This window comes from Psammomys obesus, unplaced genomic scaffold (genome assembly GCF_907164565.1).
Source record: "Psammomys obesus unplaced genomic scaffold, mPsaObe1.curated_primary_1811, whole genome shotgun sequence".
NCBI classification, from domain to species: Eukaryota; Metazoa; Chordata; class Mammalia; order Rodentia; family Muridae; genus Psammomys; species Psammomys obesus.
This window is the reverse complement of record NW_026585644.1, coordinates 42,359,882-42,380,191: the sequence shown is the minus strand read 5'-3', so window position 1 is coordinate 42,380,191 and position 20,310 is coordinate 42,359,882. Positions and strand designations below refer to the sequence as shown.

General features: G+C 39.8%; 2 protein-coding genes across 6 annotated transcripts in view; both read left to right on the top strand.

The window, feature by feature from the left end:
• Heatr5b (HEAT repeat containing 5B) overlaps positions 1–7,892 on the top strand; it is an 81,471-nt gene extending 73,579 nt beyond the window's left edge. For both annotated transcript variants that reach the window (XM_055618486.1, XM_055618476.1), the window contains exons 33-36: positions 72–296; positions 3,398–3,549; positions 5,093–5,306; positions 7,011–7,892. In XM_055618486.1, the coding sequence (XP_055474461.1) occupies positions 72–296; positions 3,398–3,549; positions 5,093–5,306; positions 7,011–7,315 (896 nt within the window). In that variant the 3' untranslated portion in view covers positions 7,316–7,892. The remainder of the gene's footprint in view (positions 1–71; positions 297–3,397; positions 3,550–5,092; positions 5,307–7,010) is intronic.
• Positions 7,893–18,831: 10,939 nt separating this feature from the next.
• The window catches only part of Strn (striatin), an 85,258-nt gene continuing 83,779 nt past the window's right edge, over positions 18,832–20,310 (top strand). For all 4 annotated transcript variants that reach the window (XM_055618463.1, XM_055618457.1, XM_055618448.1 and 1 more), the window contains exon 1: positions 18,832–19,130. In XM_055618463.1, coding sequence (XP_055474438.1) covers positions 18,897–19,130 — 234 coding nt within the window. In that variant the 5' untranslated portion in view covers positions 18,832–18,896. The remainder of the gene's footprint in view (positions 19,131–20,310) is intronic.

Here is a 20,310-nt window from a genome sequence, read left to right as displayed (position 1 = left end):
TATGTGATGGAAACAGCTATCATGTGGGAACTGAAGGCTTTCCAAAATAACCTGATTTGTTTTTATTTCAGGATGTATGACAATCCTGCCCACAATTCTGTTTTTAATTGCAAGGATATTGAAAGACACAGCTATAAAGTCTGCAGACAACCAGGTCCCTCCTCCGGTTAGCGCAGCTCTTCAGGGTATAAAAAGTATCGTGACACTTTCAATGGCCAAAACTGAGGAAACTCAGAAACAGTGGACAGCCCTAATCAGGAGTACTCTTGCCTGCATTCTGGAGTATTCCCAACCAGGTACCCTGTCCAAGTTTTCAAAAATTTCTTCTCATAAGACGTCTTTTTCTTAATAAATTATTGCTTGGATAACCGTGTCAGGAGACTGCTTTACAACACTATAGCAACCCAAGAGAGGTGTTCTAGCACATCTTCAGGTTGAAATATAACTGCTTTTTCCTTAATAATAAGCTCTAAAAACTGCTTTTCTTGGTGCTTATATGCATGCTGGCAGGTTAAAAAGAGACTGCGTGCATTGATATGCACATGTTTGTTTCACGTTTTTTCTTTTGTCCCCCTCTCTTTTTTTCTCTCTCTACCCTCTTTTTCCCCCTTTCTCTCTCCTCCTCCTTTTTGTTGTTGCTGTTGTTGTTTTTGAAGCAGAGCCCTGTCATGTAGCCCAGACTAACTTCAAACTCAGCCTCTAGATTCCTGGGATTACAGAAATATACAGAAATATACCAGGATGTCTGGCTATGTTTTCCAATAAAAATAACAATATAGGAGCTGAGCATGGTAGTACATGCCTTCTACCTTACCAGAGGCAGGGCAGGTGGGTCTCTGTGAGTTCAAGGCCACCAAAGTTTACATAATGACTTTGAGGCCACTCAGGGCAAATACAATGAGACCCTATCTCCAAAGAAAAAGTAATCAAATAGGAGACAAAAATACTTATGACTATTCCAACACATCCCCAAATATAACTACAATCTTGATATTGAAATATTTGATTCTATGACATTATATACAAATAAGTAATTTCTAACTTAATATGTATCAGTTAATAAGTGTAGTTGTCTGGGTATGTACATGTGTTATATTTAGTGAGATGAGTAACTATGAATAATATATGGCATTTATTTATGTTTTTAATTTACTTAAGTGCATTTATATAAGTAAAATCTTATTCTTTTATTTTTTCAACTTGCCAGTTATTCTCCTGTCAATGGACATTTTTTGTGATTTTTAGTTTGTGATGAACATCCTTAAAATTCCTCATGTATTTTTATGGCACATACGTAGAACTGAAAATACACATTATAACCCCAATTTCATCAGATGATGCCAAGTTGCTGTCCATTGTGGCTTTAAGAACTTATGTTTGCATCAGCAACCTCTAGTAAGCCCATTTCCATGCATCTTCACGAGTGCTGTTATATGATGGATAAAAGACTATCATATACTTTTAATTTACATTATCATTGTCTTGGTGAATATAAGCATTTTATGTTTATGTTTAAGTTGGGGAAGTACTTATTCATGGGTTTTGCCCACTTTTTTTCTGTGTGTGCTTAACTTTTTCCCTCTTCAATTTTCTTCTTCCTTCCTTCTTTCTTTCTTAGAAAATGTGATAGCTCTAAAAAACAGAATAATAAGGAAAGGTTTGCCCCACTGTTCTTTTTGAAACTTTTTTCACAGCTGGGCTTATTTCTGTAATCCCAGCCCTTAGAAGGTGAAGACGAGATCACTGTGACATTCTTGTCTACCTTGAGCTACATATCAGGTTCCAGGCATAAGTAATGAGGTGATAGGGAAAGGACGTGAGGATATTTTTATGGTGTTCATAAAGCAAAGGGGGCAGGGCCCCTGCTTAACGCGAGAGAAGTCGTATCATACAGATGTCTAGCCTAGAAATGTTTCTTATTTAAGGAATTGAGGTCTTATATTTAAAAACTGTGTGTATGTATTTATGCTCACACAAGGAAATCTTCATGGGAGCAATGAATCCCTTTACAATTATTTCAATACTTTTTTTCATTTTTAGAACCTTTGATTTTGCAATAAACTTCAAACTTTAATAAGATATTAAAACATAGATATGTAGACTCCTACTGCCTCACATGCTATAGAACCCTGTAAAATTCATGTCATTATTGTTACTCACCTTAATTAACTTTACAGAACCATTTGACAATATGTTGACATCTTTGTGATGTTTTATTCCTAAATACTTCATAGATATCCTGAGAATAAAGTCATTCCTTAAACACCCACAAAGGAATTACCTAATGTAGGAATTTATCATTGATGCAGTCTTTTGTTTTTCATATGCAGATTTCAGAAGTTGTCTTAATAATTACTTTTTCTTTGCATTATTGTCATGTTGCTTTAGCCTCTGTCTGGGTCATTTCCATAGCTTTTACCTTTTATGATGTTCATAGTTATTTGTTTATTTGTTTGTTTGGTTTGTTGGTTGGTAGGTTTGGTGTGTTGTTTTTCTTGACAGAGCTACTCTAGGTTGGCCTTGGATTATGATCCTTCTGTCTCTGGCCCCTCCCCCTCCAATTCTGGACTTACATGTGTACAGCCCAGCACATTCATGTTTTTGAGGACTATAGGCAATCTATTTTATAGAATGTTACTTAGCTTATAATTGGCTAATTTTTCCCTCCTTTTTGTACATTTAGTTTATCCCTTTGGGGCAGGAGTATTATACAAGTAATGTATATCTTTCTCAGATAATCATGTAAGACATCATATAATATCACTTTGTCCTACATCAAGAACCTCTCGGCCAGGCTTGGTGGCACATACCTTTAGTCCAAGTACTCAGGAGGCAGAGTCAAGTGTACCTCTGTGAATTCGAGGCCAGTCTGGTCCACATAGTGAGTTTCAGAACAGCCAGCCAAAAAGTTTTTTGACCTTTCCTCAAAAAAACAAACAACAACAACAACAACAAAAAACTCCTGGTTTTTGCTTTTTAAGACAAAGTTGTGCTTTGTAGCCCAAAGTGACTGGCTTGATGTCACTCTGTAGCCCAGGCTGCCTCTACCTCCATGTGCTGTGATTATAGATATGCACCACCATGCCAAATCTTAACTTTAATTACCTTGTCAAGATGGCACCTGTCATAATTCCACATTATAATGCTGCATCTCTTCTTTCTATAATAATCAAGTGACCTGCAGAGAGATTCTTTGAGACTATCTTAAATTGTCTGCTTCCTGTCAAACTTTAACACAGCAATTTAAAAGTGTGCCTGAAGCATTTATTCCTACCATAGTGCAAATTTTGTAATCTGCATTTCTGAGGATGAGACAGACTGTTGTAAACATTGAGAGAGTGCTGTTCACCTCTTAGTCCCCACATCTCCCTGCCTTGCTTGCCTTTTTGTTTCATAGATGATTCCATGCCTGCACCTGATGAAGTGAGCACGCTTACAGCCATCGCGCTCTTTCTGTGGTCTGCCAGCCGTGAGATAATAGGAGTGCAGTCCCTACAGAACGGCTGCATGAACAGATTTAAAAGCGCTCTGAATTCATGTGACCCATGGGTGAGTTACCCTCCAGCAGCCTACTCTGTCAGGAATTTTCAGATTCACTCGCTAAGATGTGATGATGACTGCAACAAAAACTTAGATGTTTACAGTACAGCTTCATTTTAAAAATCTTGTTTATTTGTTATTGTGTGCATATGTGTGATGTTTGTGTATGTTCAGGTACTTGGTGTGCCACCACCAGCATTCTTACCTGCCTAACAGTCTGCTCAGCCTGTGCAATGGCTTTTCAGTGGAGAAACTGTTAAGGAACACTGTATTTAAGCACCAAGAGTGACATATATAAATACTCCCATAGCCCGAGATTCTCCAATGGGTGAAACATTTTACTGACCTGACCTAATTGTTAGAGACGTCACATGGGTTTTGTTTTTCAGTATTTATTTCAGTGATACCAAGGATGTTAAAGGATAAATTTACATTATGACATCTTTTTGTTTAGTTGGGTTTTTTTTGTTGTTGTTGTTGTGGTGGTGGTGGTGGTGGTGGTTTTGTTTTTTGTTTATTTTGTTTTGTTTGTTTGCTTTTGAGACAGAATTTCTTTGTGTAGCCATGGCTGTCCTGGAACTGACTCTATAGATCAGGCTGGCCTTGAACTCACAGAGATCCAACTGCCTCTGCCTCTGGAGTGCTGGGATTACAGGTGTGTGGCACTGTCATTGCCTCTTTTAATGAACATGTTTTATTAGTTTATTTTGTCAAACTCCAACTTAAGGCTTCTCAAGTATGCTGCACACCAGGAAGAGAACACCAGTAAAGAGTATTCCAGACCTCCAGCTGAGCATTCTTAAAGGCTTCAGACTTGTAGCTGGAGACCTGTATTCTTAAAATGTTCTCCACAGTTTTCTATTTCCAGAGAAATTTGGAAATTTATTTTCTAACAAAGCACTGAAGTAAGTGGGCTCCACTTTTGTCCACAACTGATGAGCACCCCACTTGACTTTTCCCTTCTTAATAAATTGTTAATACTGAGGGTGGGCATGGTGACACATGCCTTTATTCCTAGCACTTAGGAGCAGAGGAAAGCCTGCCTCTACAAGTTTGAAACTAGCCTGGTCTACATAGTGAGTTCCAGGCTAGCTAGAGTTATATAGTAAGAACTTGCCTTAAAAACGAAACAAAACAACCAAAATAACAACAACAAAAACAGTTAATATAAAGTTTTTCTAATCTAAATAGAGCCAATGGGAGTTTCCTTTCTAGGCCTAGAAATTAAACAGTTGTTTCTACTAAATAGTGTACTTTTGTAGCTTTATTTCAGGCCAGTCCTTTGTTAGTCTTACTTACTACACTGGATTAAAATTACAGAGACAATTATATGTTAAAGCCAGAATTGAAAAGAAATCAGACTTCTTAGTTTCTGGTAGAAATATTTGTTATATTAGCATGATGATTTTGGTAACTTATGTATAAGGACTTTCTTTAATCGCCAGTCTTATTTAGTTAGCATTAAATTCCACTGTTCTCTTAAGTAGCTGTTGGGGTCAATGTGATTATGATCCGCCATATTCGTTGATTGAGAAACTCTCTTTCAACATAGGTTCAAGCCAAATGCTACCAGCTTCTCCTCTCAGTCTTCCAGCATTCCAATCGTGCCCTTTCCACTCCCTACATCCATTCATTAGCTCCACTAGTGGTTGAAAAGCTAAAAGCTGTGGAAAGAAACAGACCAGCCAGCAGCACGGAACTCTCGGCAGTGCAGGAAGGAGTGAAAGTTCTTGAGACATTGGTTGCTCTTGGCGAAGAACAAAACAGTGAGTATTTCTTATTAAAAGCCGCTAGTCTAAAATGAAGACCTGTATTATTTATGGATCTGAATGTTAAACACAGGCTTTGCAACAGTGAGTTTCCCAAGAAGCAATTACAGTCTGAACACATAATGTATTTGCTCATGTTACTAACATACTGTATTGGGTTTATTTATATTTATTTTTTATGAGTGAGAAGTCAGAATGAATTGCTGGAGGCATTTTAACACACTGATTTTGTTTTTAATGTTCTAGGAATGTACTTTAAGAACTAGGAACAGTACAAATATCTAATAGAATTTTTAAAATATGAATTACATAACCATGAAGTGGAAGCTCCAAGCATCCTAAGATACCTCAGGATTTGATACTTTACTTTTTTGTTTCATAAAAACTACAAAATGCATTTATTTAACCAGAAATGTATGCAGCTTTGTGTATAGTTAATAAACACATACAAAAATCTGATTTTTAATTGTGGAAAGGCTAAAATTTTCAACAAATACCTCATGATTGAACATTAAACTGCTCCTGATTTTTTAGACTCTCTTCCCTGAGCTGGGGAGGAACTCGATGGCCCAGGGCTGCCCTGGCTTGCAAGCCCTGGGCTCCATGATAAGCATGGGTGGGGGTGGGGTCTCATCTCTGTCTTCAAGTTATGCTTAATTCTAAATTTGGACATCCGTGAAAGAATAGAAAGTCAAGACAGTTCCAAAGTAACTTAAATACTGAGGAACAGTAAGATCAGTCTTAACATTACAAAGTGAATAAGGTTAAGTCCCATTTTATAAAGTTTATAGTTAATAAAATAAAGATACAAATAGAATTGCATCGTAGTTTGTACCCACATAACCTACACATTAATTTGTTGCTTCCTATAACAGTTTCCTCTGAAAAGTCTCTCTTCCTCACTGTCTCTGTTTTAACATTACTTCATTTTATCCCTGCTGGAGATTGAGCCCCTGGCTTCATGCATGCTAAGCACCTGATATCTCACTAAGCTATATCTCCAGTCACACAATAGCTTTTCAAAGTTCTCTACTATCTTTACAATTCCTGGGAAACCTTTTCATTAAAAGGGAGCACATTTGCAAAGAGGTAAGAAAAGTAAATGATAATTCAAAGCCTAAAGGTTTACCTCTTATAGTCACTTAACTATATCTAAAAGATACTGCTGTCAGATTACTATGAGTCACTCATTAATTCGTTGTTTATTTGTTTGTTAGTACCTCCTAGTGCAGGTAATCCTATTTGTTAACAAGTGATTTTTACCATTTTTACCCCTGTGCATTGAGTCTTATTGCTGAGCTATACCCCCCACCCCCCTGCGTTTAGTTTTGCATGGCATGTAGTCTTAAATTTTAAGTTAAGAAAATACAACTGCTTATTCTGTTTCTTAAGAGTCTTTCTGTAGTGTAAAACATTTACAATTCAAGTAAAACCATGTTTTTATTGGCACATCTTACTTATACTGAAAAATTGAACTAATTTGAGGATGGAAATTATGGCTTTTTAGTAGTACTGATGTTTTGTACCTTTATTCTTTGAAAGAGAGTTCAGGGACGTGGCTGGAGCCTTGTTTGCTATTAAGCTGTAATTAAATAAGAACACACATAATACTGTTACTTACAATCTAATATATTGTTACTATTAAAAATGTCGAGCCACCTTCTCTCCCATCAGGCCAATCCTTGCTGTCCTCTGTTACAGGAGTCCAGTTACTTGCTCTTTTAGTGCCCACTTTGATCTCTTACCTGCTGGATGAAAATTCTTTTGCCTCAGCAAGTTCTATCTCCAAAGATCTTCATGAGTTTGCACTCCAGAACTTAATGCATATTGGACCTCTTTACCCACATGCTTTCAAGACGGTAATGGGGGCTGCTCCTGAACTGAAAGTGCGCCTAGAAACTGCTGTTCGAGCAAGCCAGGCGAGCAAAGCTAAAGCAGCTGCCAAGCAGCCAGCCCCTGCCACTCATTCTGCACCAACAATTAAGCTGAAAACAAGCTTTTTTTAGTGTGTGCTTCCACTTTTTTGTATTTATACTTCATGTAACTAGTGACAACCCCTGTGTCATTCAGGATTATGGATTGTTTTATTTGTATATTGGAATTATAATGCTTGGAAGCTGATTAAGTGAAATAGTTATTTATACATCTTACTGAGTTTAAAAATCATGTGGTAAATATATTTTCATTTTTATCCTAATGATATTTCTCTTTTGTTGATTTTGTTGTTGTTAATTGTTTGGGTTTTGGTTTTGGTTTTTGGTACTGGTGATTGGATCCAGAGCCTTGCTCACTGTAAGCATGTTCTGTACTCTGACATATGTCCCTAGACCCTAATTAATTTATTTTTTTAATCTCCAAGCCATGGTCTTTTAAATTTAAATGCTAAGAATATAATTGTATCACGTAGTTGGGCAGCCTTTGGATATTATCAGAAAAAAAAAAAATGGTCAAACTTTAACATTTCTCATGAAAGTTAATTGAAAAGCAAGCAGTCTGTAAAATTTGAAGTAATTCAAGTCACAGACATATCTTTGTTTTATGACAAGTATAATATGAATAAAATCACAATTTCTAACCATTTCATCAGATATCTTCATCTTTCTGATAGGCCTTTAACTTTCACATTAAATGCCTAAATTATGGTTTGTGTATCTCTCTGTTGTTAAGTGATTTGAAATTTTCATCGAAAGATCCACTAAAGTGTTTCTACTGTGACATGCTCTTTTACTTATTTTTAATGGCTAAAATTTATCCTCTATGCTTAATACTTTGTGTAATTATAGAGCCTCAGGTTCCAACTGTGGTAGTTAGTTTCATTCATCAAATATTTATTGGGACCTACTGTGGATAAGGCATCAAGCTACATGTTTGAGGGCACACAGGGAGAGAATTACAGGTAGGTCTCCCCTGCAATGGGAATTTGCCATGCAAAACAGGTTACTGGTTCCATGAATGCTTGACACAGTAGTCAGCAGAGTTTAATCGCCAGTTTTGCCAGACAATGTAGTTTTATCAACAAGGACATGACTTTTCTGAACATTTCAAATACGTAAGGCTATTTGAAGTATTCCCTCTCCTACCTATACCCATTAGCCCGTCTTGGTCTTTTGGATGCCTCAGAAAAGTACTTTGTCTCATTGGTTTTCTTTCTCTCTCTCTCTTTTTTTTTTTTTTTTTTTTTTTTCTTGTGGCCTTTTTCAGAGAAGTTTAATCTCATTGGTTTTCTGATTGGCTTTTCTTTCTACAGGGTTGAGTTTAATTTCAGACTTGGCTTTCCAATATTTTTTTCCTTGCTTTTTGTTTTTATTTTTGGTAAAATCCTCTTAGACATTCCTTGTGTCATGTCAATTCAGTGATTGTAAGTGTCCGATTCAGGCTGGGGATGTTTTCAGTGGTGGATAACTTTCCTAGCATGTGCAAGGCCCTGGGCTCAGCCTCCACTCCTGAGAAAATCAATTGTACAGTTTCTTGACGTTTAGGATAGTGACAGAAATCTTCACCACAGATACACATTTCCATTACTTCAGAGCTAGAGCCCTGTGTCCTTAGCTGTTATCTCAGTCCCCCCCTCTCCCTCCAGTCTTAGGCTGCTACCTCAGATCTGCTTTCTACATTTTCATACTGTGGACATTTATCATATGGAGTCATGTGTTCTTTCATCACTAGTTTCTTGACTCTTATGTTTTCAAGGTTCATCCATACTGTAGCATGTCATTCTTTTTAATGGCTGAATATTATTCTACTGTATATATGCATCTCCTTTATCCATTCATCACCTGAAGGACATTCAGGCTGTTTCTACCTTCTCACTCTTGTGAAATCTTGTAAGTCCTGATGCTCTGAACAGTTATGAACAGGTTTTTCTGTGAACATATTTTTGGGATGGTCTCATTCTATATACAGGCTGGCCCCTAACTTGGGATCCTTCTGCCTTATCCTTCTGAGTGCCAGGAGTATAGGCATGCATCACAAACATGTATTTTAACATCCCATCAGATCTAGCCAGTAGTGGAATTACTGGCTTAAGTAAAAACGCTGTCTTTAACTTTTTTAAAACCTGCCAAACTCTTCTAATATCACTTTTGTCCACGTGCATGTGTTCACATGACCCCTTCAGTTCATCTGTTTATGTAGATCCTTGTTTGTACCCTGGCTATTTTTTGCTGTTCTACGTACCTCCCTGGCTTTTCAGAATAGGACATGCCATGCATTTTCCCATCCTCCGTCCTTCTTTCTCTGTTAGTATACTCTTATACATACCCTAACTTCTTCTAAGCTTTTGACAGACATTACTTTTCTGTAGCTATAAATTAAAATCTCCTTAAAGAATTAGGGATGGGAGCCGGACAGTCTTATGAAATTATTATTTATGGACTTTGCATTCATGTTTCAACCATAATTTAAGGAAATTACCCTGATCTGGTGATAAAGAGCGTGCATGCACAAGCGGCAGTGTGTCTCATGCATACGTACTTGTCTTCACACTTTCCCTATTATATAAATATGTACACATACATACTATATGCATATATATGTATAGCTGTACTGGAGATGGACCCAGGGCCTAACACATTCAAGTTCCCCACCACTAATCTACATCCCTATGAAGCATCTACCACTTTATTTCTTTTTCTTTTCCCTTCTTATTTTTTTATTCCCTTTTTTATTTTCCCTTCTCAAGACAGGGTTTCTCTGTGTAGCCGGGCTGTCCTGGAACTCTCTGTAGACCAAGCTGGCCTCGACCTCACAGAGGTCAACCTGTCTTTGCCTCTGAGTGCTGGGGTTAAAGTGTGCGCCACCACCATTCAGGCCTTTTATTTTCAATTTATTTAAAAGAATAGTTTTTATAGGAAACAAAGATGGATGAGTAGGGAAAGAGTGGATTTAGAAAGAGTTGTAAAAGGGGTGGTAGTAGTGAATATGGCCAAAATACATTGTTTAGAACTCTCAAAGAACAAATAAAAATAATTTTAAAAGTGGAAAAAGAAAAGAATAGCTTTTAGAGACAGATTTTTACCTTGTAGCCCAGGCTGGTCTCGAATTTACGATATAGCCCAAATTGACCTCAAACATCAACAATCCTCCTGCCTCAGCCCTTGTATGCTTGAATTACAGGTATACCCCACCACAACTCACTGTTCCCATATACTCTCAGTCCTATTCAAGAAATCCATGGTTTTTATAACTTTGATTAATGATTTGGTTGTTAAATCTCGTCCTTCTTTCTAATTCATTTCTAATTACACAGGGAAATGCCTCTCGTCTCATTTGTGAAACCAAAAAGGGCCTTTATTCTTGTCTAATGAGTGTAAAGAAATGTCAGAGGAAAAAAGAAAGTTGAGTTTCTGTTTTATTGTAAAATAATCAATTATAATGAAGTTTGCATTCATTAACATTTGGGGAAATTCTTTCAACTCACTACTCCCCCCCCAAAAAAAAAATCCATGTTGATATTTGCGCGTAATTTCCCTATGTTATAATAACTATATGGCAGATGTTTTAATTTGTTTTTCTCTATTTATTTTATAAGTATTCTCATGTTATATTACTCTAATAATATGGAAAACTTTGTGATTTTTTTTTTTAACTCTGGGCTTTGCAAATGCTAAAGCAATCTGTCTGCCACTGAGCTATAACTCCAGCAGTTTTTGTTTGCGTATGTTGGTGTTTATAGTGTACATAGGTACCTGTATGTTTGTTTATTTACATGTGTGGGTGCACATGTGTGTACATTCATCTAGGACCCAAGGTTGTTGTGGAGTGGCAACCTTGCTCATCGCCCATCTTAGGCAGGGTCTCGGGAACCCAGGCCTTAAGGCCTGCTCTTGCTAGTCGGGCTAGTTGATCAGGTTAGTCTGGCTAGTCCAGGGATTCCCTGCTATGGATCTGATGTGGTGCTGGGTTACAAGCAGGCCACCAAGCCCACCTGGCTTTTTATGTGGCTGGGAATTTGAGCTTCCCTCCCACAGCAGAGCCCTTACCTGCTGAGCCATCACTCAGCTCCCCAGTTTGTATGTCACTTTATAGCCCATGTACCATTACTTGCAACTATTATCCTATAATTAGGCACTTTGTTTCCAGTTTTTACATCTTAAAGACTAGTGTTAATTTGACTTTATAGACTCTTCCAATTTCTTAGGACTTATTCTTTTCAATCAACTTAAATTTTACTACAGATTACTGAGTTTTATAGCAAACAGTGAGTTTTGTTTTGTTGGTTTTTCTGTTTGTTTATTTTTAAGCTTGAGGACAATTTTATTCAAGTTAAAAAGAAGAATCCACACCTTTAATCCCAGCACCCTAGAGGCAGAGGCAGGAGGATCTCTGCATTCAAGTCCAGCCTGGTCTACAGAGAGTTCCAGGATAGCCTGGCCTACACAGAGAAACTCTGTCTAAAAAATAAGAAAGAAAAAAGTTTAAAAAAACACTGTCTTGGGCAGGCAAACTATGAATCCAGTAGCTGCCCAGAGAAGGAGAATGGAGGAGAAAAGAAAACAAAATAAAACAAAAAACTAAAAGAGGGAGGGGAGGGGGAAGACGCCTAAAAACAGTTAAGCCAGCATAGGTCAGCCATGGCAGCAGGCAACCGCAAGTTGGAGAAGCAGCCTTTAGTGAAAGAGTGAAGGTCAAAGTGTTAGGGGACGCATGCTTTGAAATGAGGTAAAGGAAAAGTGATGATTTTCTGAGTACCTCAGAAAACAAGCAGACTTACAGAGCTACATAGCTATGCTCTGATAGATTGGGTAGGGTAGAAACCCTAAGAGGGACCTCAGAATAAGGCTTGGCCCTTTGGAAACAATTTAGAAATCTTTACTAATACCAAGATGAAGTAACCTTTATGAATTCAGATCTAACATCCTGGTGAGAACTCTTCTCTTGGTGACCAATTCCTTACTGTGATTGGCAGGGCTCTGTTTAGTCTGACCTCTGACTTTACCTCCTTATTTTATTCTTGCTGGTATCTGTGGCCACACTATCCTTAACTAATCAGATAAAGATGACATTACTGCTTTACTCAGTGGGACATGGGATGGCTGGAATCCATGCCTATGAAATGTATTCTTTTTACTGGGTAAATGTTCTGTAAATAGTAGCTATAAAATGACTTCCTTTCTTCCTCCCTTCCTTCCTTCTTTCCTCCTTCCTTCCTTCATTCTTTCTGATACAAATATTGCAGCATTAATTTAGTTATTGTCTTATACTAAGAACTATAATTAAATTGCCTTTCACCCCTAAGATGAATTGTATGTATTAAATACAAATGACGTTTGGACACCAATGTTGGTAATGTTCCTTATTATAAAGTCATGTGAGCGGTTCAAACTGCTCCTGTCCTGCTCTTGCAAGTTTTGTAACTAACACGTATTGAACAGTATGTGTATTGAGAGCTGCAGAATAAATGGAGCGAGAGCGATATAGCATATGCAAATTAGGTTCGGTTCTGTTGTGAGAAATCTAAGAAAAGCAAGAAGCTTCAACAATTAAAGCAAAAATGTGAAACTGGAAGCTCCAGCTTCATTCATTCATTCATTCATTTGTTCATTCTCCATCATCATCATCTTCTTTGCATTAAACCCTGGTTTTTCTCTCTTGCATCTTTATACAAAATAATGTACAAAAGAAAAATATACTATATCTGCATTATTTTGAGCACTGACTTACTGTGTGTCTGAGGAACACGAGGTGGGAGTAAGTGAAGATGGGGTGTTTTCTGCTGAGAGTGGCTGTGCCTGGAAAGGAGTGCATCTCAGTTCATTTGTTAGGAATATTTAGAATAATTTGCCAGCTTACCAGTGTTCTTACACACACACACACACAGACATACTTTGAGGAGAGCTTTCACTCACTGGAAGACTTTTAAAAAAGAGAGAAGAGGTATCAAGTAAAGGCTGGAGTTGAGGAAGGAAAGGAGAAAATTAACATGAGAGATGACTTAGTGGTTAAGAGTACTTGCTCTTCCAGAGGACCTAGGTTTGGTACCCAGCACCCACATGGTGGCTTACAGCCATCTGTAACTTCAGTTCTGGGGAGATTTGATACTTTCTTCTACCCTCTATGGACATGCAGGTGGTATATACTCATACACAGAAGATTACTTTTTAGGAAAAAAAAAAAAAAGAATATGATTAATTTGTTTGTGTAGGTAAATTCTGAAGTTGATTACCACTAATATTGTAAGAGGAGGCTTGCTATAGGACTGTGTAATCCTTTCAGGCTTTCTGTGTTTGATATTTAGATTGATTTAGGTAATCTTGCTGTAGCCTTGAAGTATTTATTTGTTTAATTTTATGATGACAAATTAATTTTAATTTGATAATAAATTTTTAAATGGAGATAAAAAGTTATTCTAAAAAAACAATCTTTTTCAGTTGGGCAATGGTGGCACATGCCTTTAATCCCAGCACTCTGGAGGCAGAGGCAGATGGATCTCTGTGAGCCAAGAGAGTTCTAAGACAGCCTGGGCTATACCAAGAAACCCCATTTTTTTTTTTTTTACATTAATTACATTTTATTCGCTTTGTATCCCAACTGTAGGGCCCGCCCTCTCTCATTCCTTCCCAATCCCACCCACCCTTCCTCATCTCCTCCCATACCCTCTCCAAATCCACTGATAGGAGAGGTCCTCCTCCCCTTCCATCTGACCCTAGCTTATCAGGTCTTATCAGGATTGGCTGCAATGTCCTCCTCTGTGGCCTGGCAAGGCTGCTCCTCCCTCAGGGGGTGGGGGTGGTCAAAGAGCCAGCCACTGAGTTCATGTCAGAGACAGTCCCTGTTCCTCTTACTAGGGAACCAACTTGGACACTAAGCTGTTACGTGCTACATCTGTGCTAGGGTCTAGGTTATCTCCATGCATGGTCCTTGGTTGGAGTATCAGTCTCAGAAAAGACCCCTAGGCCTAGATTTTTTGGTTCCTTTGCTCTCCTTGTGGATCTCCTGTCCCTGCCAGGTCTTTCTATCTCCCCCTTTTTTCATAGGATTCCCTGCACTCTGCCCAAAGTTTGGCTATGAGTCTCAGCATCTGCTTTGATACCCTGCTGGGTAGAGTCTTTCAGAGGCCCTCTGTGGTAGGCTCCTGTCCTGGAGAAACCCCATCTTGAAAAACAAAAACAACGAGAGAGAGAGAGAGAGAGAGAGAGAGAGAGAGAGAGAGAGGCAGACAGATCTTTAATCATGAATTATTGACAACTAGCTAGGAAAATAAAACAGACAGTATGTTTGCTTTGTCTTCTAAGACTCAAAATGATAACTGTTGTAACACACTGCTGTTTTAATTATTCTTTCCATCTAAAAAAAGTAGAAATAAAATTTAAGGTAAAACTTATTAAATAAAATGAATTTTAATTTAATTTAAAATTATTTTTAATTATGTGTTTGTGCCTGTGCATGTGCATACAAGTGCCCACAGAGGGTCAGAGATGTTGGATCCAGATAGTTGTGAGACTCCTGACATGCGTGCTGGAATATGAACTAGGGTCCTCTGGAAGACTAGTATGTGCTCTTCATTGCTAAACCATCTCTCCAGCCCCAAATGATAATTTTAAAGCTAAAATAAGTCAATTTCCAATAATTCAAATTTCCCCTCAAAATAATAGTAATTACAGTAATAACTAATAAAGGCTATTTCCCTATCCTATCACAAGTTTGTGATGCAGATTTAAGTTTTGTATTCCAGGGAAATTTTCAGATGACAGAATGCCTTTATTCTAAATGTGTACTATGTGTTTCCACAACACAGCCATTACCATACTACATATCTCGGCATGCATTTGCGGAGTCTGAGGGAAGCTGGATACAGGAAAAAGCTGCCTGACAGAGGGCAGGCAGGAAGGAAAGGGGACAGAGATGAGGGACAGGACAGATGGCAGCAGAGGTGAATAAACAATGGGTTATTGCAAGTTCTTGTTCCCTAAAGTGTTTTTTGTCCTTTTGGAGGCTTCTTTCCACCTAAGCAATTTCCCTTTTCTGTTCAAAACACTGAAAGAGCCATCAAGTTCAATTTGAAACCTTTCTCTGAAACTCAAATAACTGGTCATTGTGTACAGCTTGGGGAAAATAGGCATTCACTTGTAATGAAAAACAGGAAAAAAATATAGGATGAATTATCATTTTATAGACATGTAATCTTGATCCTATGAAGCATAAACAGATAACCAGATAACCGGAACATAACAAATACTATTATACAAGTACCCTGTTAGCAGGCCCTGTTTTCACCTTAAGCTGCTTGCACAGATATGAATCAACACCTCAACAGTTACTCTGTGTGCTCAGAAAAGAAACTTTTTCATGTCACTTGTGCTTTATCGTATAATGAAAATATTGGGAAGTCAACTACACCATCAGTTTTGTTTGAGGCTTAAAGCTTAGCTTAAGCATTAGTCTTGTTGGTTTTAGGATTATTTGAACTCTTACTGAAGTCCTGGTTTGGGGATGAAGAATGCAAAAGCGAAATTAATTATGAGAGCCCTGGTACTTACCAAGGCCTTAAGTGTGTGTGTTAGTGTGTGTGTGTGTGTATGTGTGGTTTAAATTTCAGTTAGTCTTGTGAAATGTGTTATAAAAAGAACTATGATTATTCAGTATATACTATATGGTAGGTACTATGCTATACAAAGTTTTAAATTTATTCTATACAACCTCATAGTTATTTTGTAGGACAAATATTATGCTTTAATGAAAAAATAAGAGAACTGGGCCAATGAGAAAGTTCAGCAGGTAGAAGTACTAGTTGCTAAGTATGACGTACCCGAGTCCCACCCCAAAAGACTTACATGCTGAGAGGAAAGAACCCACTTCATAAGTTATCCTCTGACTTCCATACATGAGAAACAAGTATGTGCGTACATGCATGCATTCTCGCTCATACACACACACACACACACACACACACACACACTGAGTTAGAAAACAATCTTTTAAAAAATGAGAGGATTGGCTGGCCAATGGTGGCACACGCCTTTGACCCCAGCACTTGAGAGGCAGAGGCAGAGGCGGGTAGATGTTTTAAGTGAAAGTAAGTTTCATAATACCATCTTACTATAACTTAGTATTTTTGACTTAGTGAATGTTATTTCCACGATATGGAGTATCAGTACTATTTTGATTATAAATATGTACTCAAAAGCAAGGAAGCTATTGAATAATAAAGTTGAATATAAATTAAAATAATGCTCTATTATGCATGCATAGTAGTCCAGGCTATCTACATTTTTGGGAAATATGTGTGTGTGGTATGTACCTGTGTGAAATCTACAAGTATTTCTTGATTACTCCCCACCTTTATTTTACTTTAGTCTTTATTTTTACTTTGTTTGAGACAGGAATCTCTCACTGAACCTAGAGTTCATCAGTTTGGCCAGACTGGCTGGTCAGTTATGTCCATGGATTCACCATGCTCCACTTCTAGATTCTCCATCATTCCTAGTACTGAAATTACAGGTGCCTGCCAGCACTGGCTCTTATGTGTGTGCTGTGGATCTAAACTCAGTTTTTCATGTTTATATGGCAAACACTTTATTGACTGACCCTGACTATCTATACATTTAACTATATTTTATGTATATTTTCATATAGTCTTTTTGAATCAATAGATGAAAAATCCATTCTTAGCCAAGCAGTGATAGCTCATGTCTTTAATCCCACCACTTGGGAGACAGAGGCAGGTGGATCTCCGAGTTCCAGGCCAGTCTGGTTTACAGAGCCAGTTCCAAAACAGGCAGGACTACACAGAGAAACCCGTCTCAAAAAGACAAAAAACAAAAACAAAATAGGGAAGAAAAAAAGAATTTTATTCGTGTTTCCTTGGTTCTGATAGATATGAGTCAACCAGTTTTTAATTAAATTAAATAAATAAAAGAGATATACAGATAAGTAAATAAGTGTGTGTGTGTGTGTGTGTGTGTGTGTGTGTGTGTGTGTGTGTGTGTGTTTGAGACAGCCCTGGATGTCCTGGAACTAACTCTTTAGACCAGGCTGGCCTCAAACTCAGAAATCCGGATGCCTCTGCCTCCAGAGAGATGATTAGCTGGATCTCAAAGGACATTTAAGAGCCAAAATAATTTATGACACAAGGAATTTGGCCAGGCCTGGATCAACTTTTTATTATAATAAAGAGTGAATTCACAAAGCAGAAGCATTCAGTCACTGAGAGAAGAGGGCTTTGCCATTGCTGTTTGCAACCAGAGCAGATACAATGTGTTTCCTGTCCTTTTCATAAGTTGCCATGGGAAGATCTGAGAACAGTGAAAGGACAGGACATGATGCCCTTCCCTTTCGAGGCACTCAACAGTTTATATCTATCTTTACTCCCCCCCCATGACCATCAGATCAAAACAAGATTACAAATTCCTTGTTTCAGTGACAAATAATTACTTAATTTCATTTTCATTTCTTAAATGTTCTCCGGGCACTGTCCTTTCTCCCCTTGGTGTAGTGTGAATTTATAGTGATAATAGTTATCAGGGAGCTCAGAGAGGAAAAACACTGGCAAGACAGTTAGAAGGAAAGGATTTTGGTGTGCCTTTGGTGTAAAGGTCAATTGCCTGAGAAATTGGGAGAGCAACAAGTGGAAAAGGAGAGGTTCCTGTGTATTCTGGAGAGCAGTGGAGGAAAAAAGAGACTTTGTTCCGTCTGAGTGTAGCCGTTACGTGTATGTCAATTTCCTTTTGATGACAAGAACTGTGACATCTATCTTTATATTCCTGGCACGGAATATTACTGACAATAAAATACTTGTTCAAGTGAATTGAGTGAAAACTGCTGCAAAGATGGAAAAAATGAGATTGAACAAGGAGCACTTGTTACTGGGAGATCTAAAACTTTTGCAGGTGTACTACAGAGAAAGGGACTTGACTAACAGTATTTCAGGCAAACTACAAATTGGAAGAAGCCCCCCTCCGCTGCCCACAAACTGCAAATGTCAGTCTTTACAGAAAAACAGAGTGCCTCCAGAGGGGACACCGATCAACAATTGAGACCCTTCAGGAAAGGAAGGTGGGCGCGACGGCAAACTGCGGTCCAGGGGTGTCGAGGCTCTGGTGAACCCCGCAAACGGGCGACGAAGGAGCGGACCGACCGAACGGCTTGCTTTGAGCCAATTTCTTAACCAAACGACCAGGAAGCCCTACCATAAGCGTAGCTGGGGCTGGCACTTGGCGTGATAACTTCCGCGTGTGAGTATGCAACAGGGAGAGCAGCCCGAGAGCTTCCGCGTGAAGGAGCCCGCCGCGGCGCGCCCCGAGGGCCACCGCGGGGCCGCACAGCCACAGAAGAAACCCGCGCTGCCCTGGGGAGAGGGCGTGGTGAGGAAGGGGCGTGGCCTCAGGAGCGCCTAGGAGAGGCGCAGCCCCACCGGCAAGCCGGAGCCGCCACGCCCCGGGACTACATTTCCCGGCAAGCCCCGCGGGCCGCAGTTGACCCACTTCCCGGCCCGTCATGGGCTCGCCCGGCCCCAGCGCCCGGGCGGCTGCTCCCTGCTGACTGGGGTGTGGGCGGGGAGCGGCGGAGGGAGGAGGCAGGGCTGGCCGCCGCAGTTTGCCGCCGCTGCTGGGCGCATAGGCAGAGCTCTCCGGGGTTCGTGCGGCCGCCATGGACGAGCAGGCGGGTCCCGGCGTCTTCTTCAGCAACAACCACCCGGGTGCTGGTGGTGCTAAGGGGCTCGGGCCTCTGGCGGAGGCTGCAGCGGCCGGAGACGGGGCGGCTGCGGCGGGGGCGGCCCGAGCTCAGTACAGCCTCCCCGGGATCTTGCACTTCCTGCAGCACGAATGGGCCCGTTTCGAGGTGGAGAGAGCCCAGTGGGAGGTGGAGCGGGCGGAGCTGCAGGTAAAGACCCTCCCGGCCTGGCGGTCCTCATCCCGCCTCTTCTCTCTCTTCTGCCCCGCCCCGGACCCTTCGCCCCTTCCCCCAGCCTGCTCGCGTCCCCTCCCCCTTGCCTCGCGCCCATCACTTAAAGAATCTCATCTCCCTTCCTCCAGTCACCTTTGGCTTTTGCTGACCCTACTTCCTTGAGCCTATTTCCCACTCCCTTTCCTGATGCATTTACCCTTCCGGCGCTTTTTCCATGGGCTGTTTCCCACTCTTAACTCGCGTGCTCATTTCTACTGTTGGCCATGCCACATCGTGGATGACCCTTTCGATTTACTGATTGGGTTGACAGTAGTTTTGAGAGACTCTGAACAAATCATCCTGGTTCAACGTGACACACCCTAGGTCTAGAGACATTCCCCGCCAAAGGTTTTGGCAGTTTACTACTCTCTCTGCAAGGAAGGTGACCAGAGAAGGCAACACAGTTGTATCAGTGAGGCCCTGGCTTTCCGCGAGAAACTGAGGAAGAGATAGAGTGTTGCTAGCAATATCAGCTCCCATTTTATTGTCTGAAAATGTTGCTTGACCCCTTTTCTTCCCCTTCACCCTGCTCCCGCATTTGGTTTAGATTCATAGGTTTCAATGAAGGACCTAACTAACGGGAGTCAGATAATGGGGCAGAGGTGGTACACCTTGCACAGAATCTAGAACTTCCTAAGAGTTGATTTTTTTATGCTCAGTGTTTTGCAAGATTGACATGTACTTTAGAAGGAACTAAAGGGGCTTCGGTGCTAGGTTGCCTCCTTGCATAATCTGCAAGATAAAGCATGCCTAACAGACAGGAGCTGCTGTGGGCCAGAGAAGAAGGTTGGTACTTCAGCTGGCCATTCTGAGTTGGTAAGTAGGTTTTCAGTGACTGTTGATAAAACTTCCATCACACACACTAATTTACAAAGGAACTCAAGGGCTGTGAGTGGTTGTGCGAGTCTGTTTTATGGGCTAAGCCTGGATAGTTATGGAATTTGAGCACAGTTTTAGTTTGTTTGTGAAGCACTTAAGTGTGTTACTTTCGTGGTCTTTTTTTTTTTTTTTTGGCACAGAAAACAAAGAGAAAGACATCTGCTAAAGAGACCCCGTTGCACAAGCAACGGTGAGGTTTCCTCGCCGCTTTGGTGAGGTTCAGGTAGCTACGGGAAGG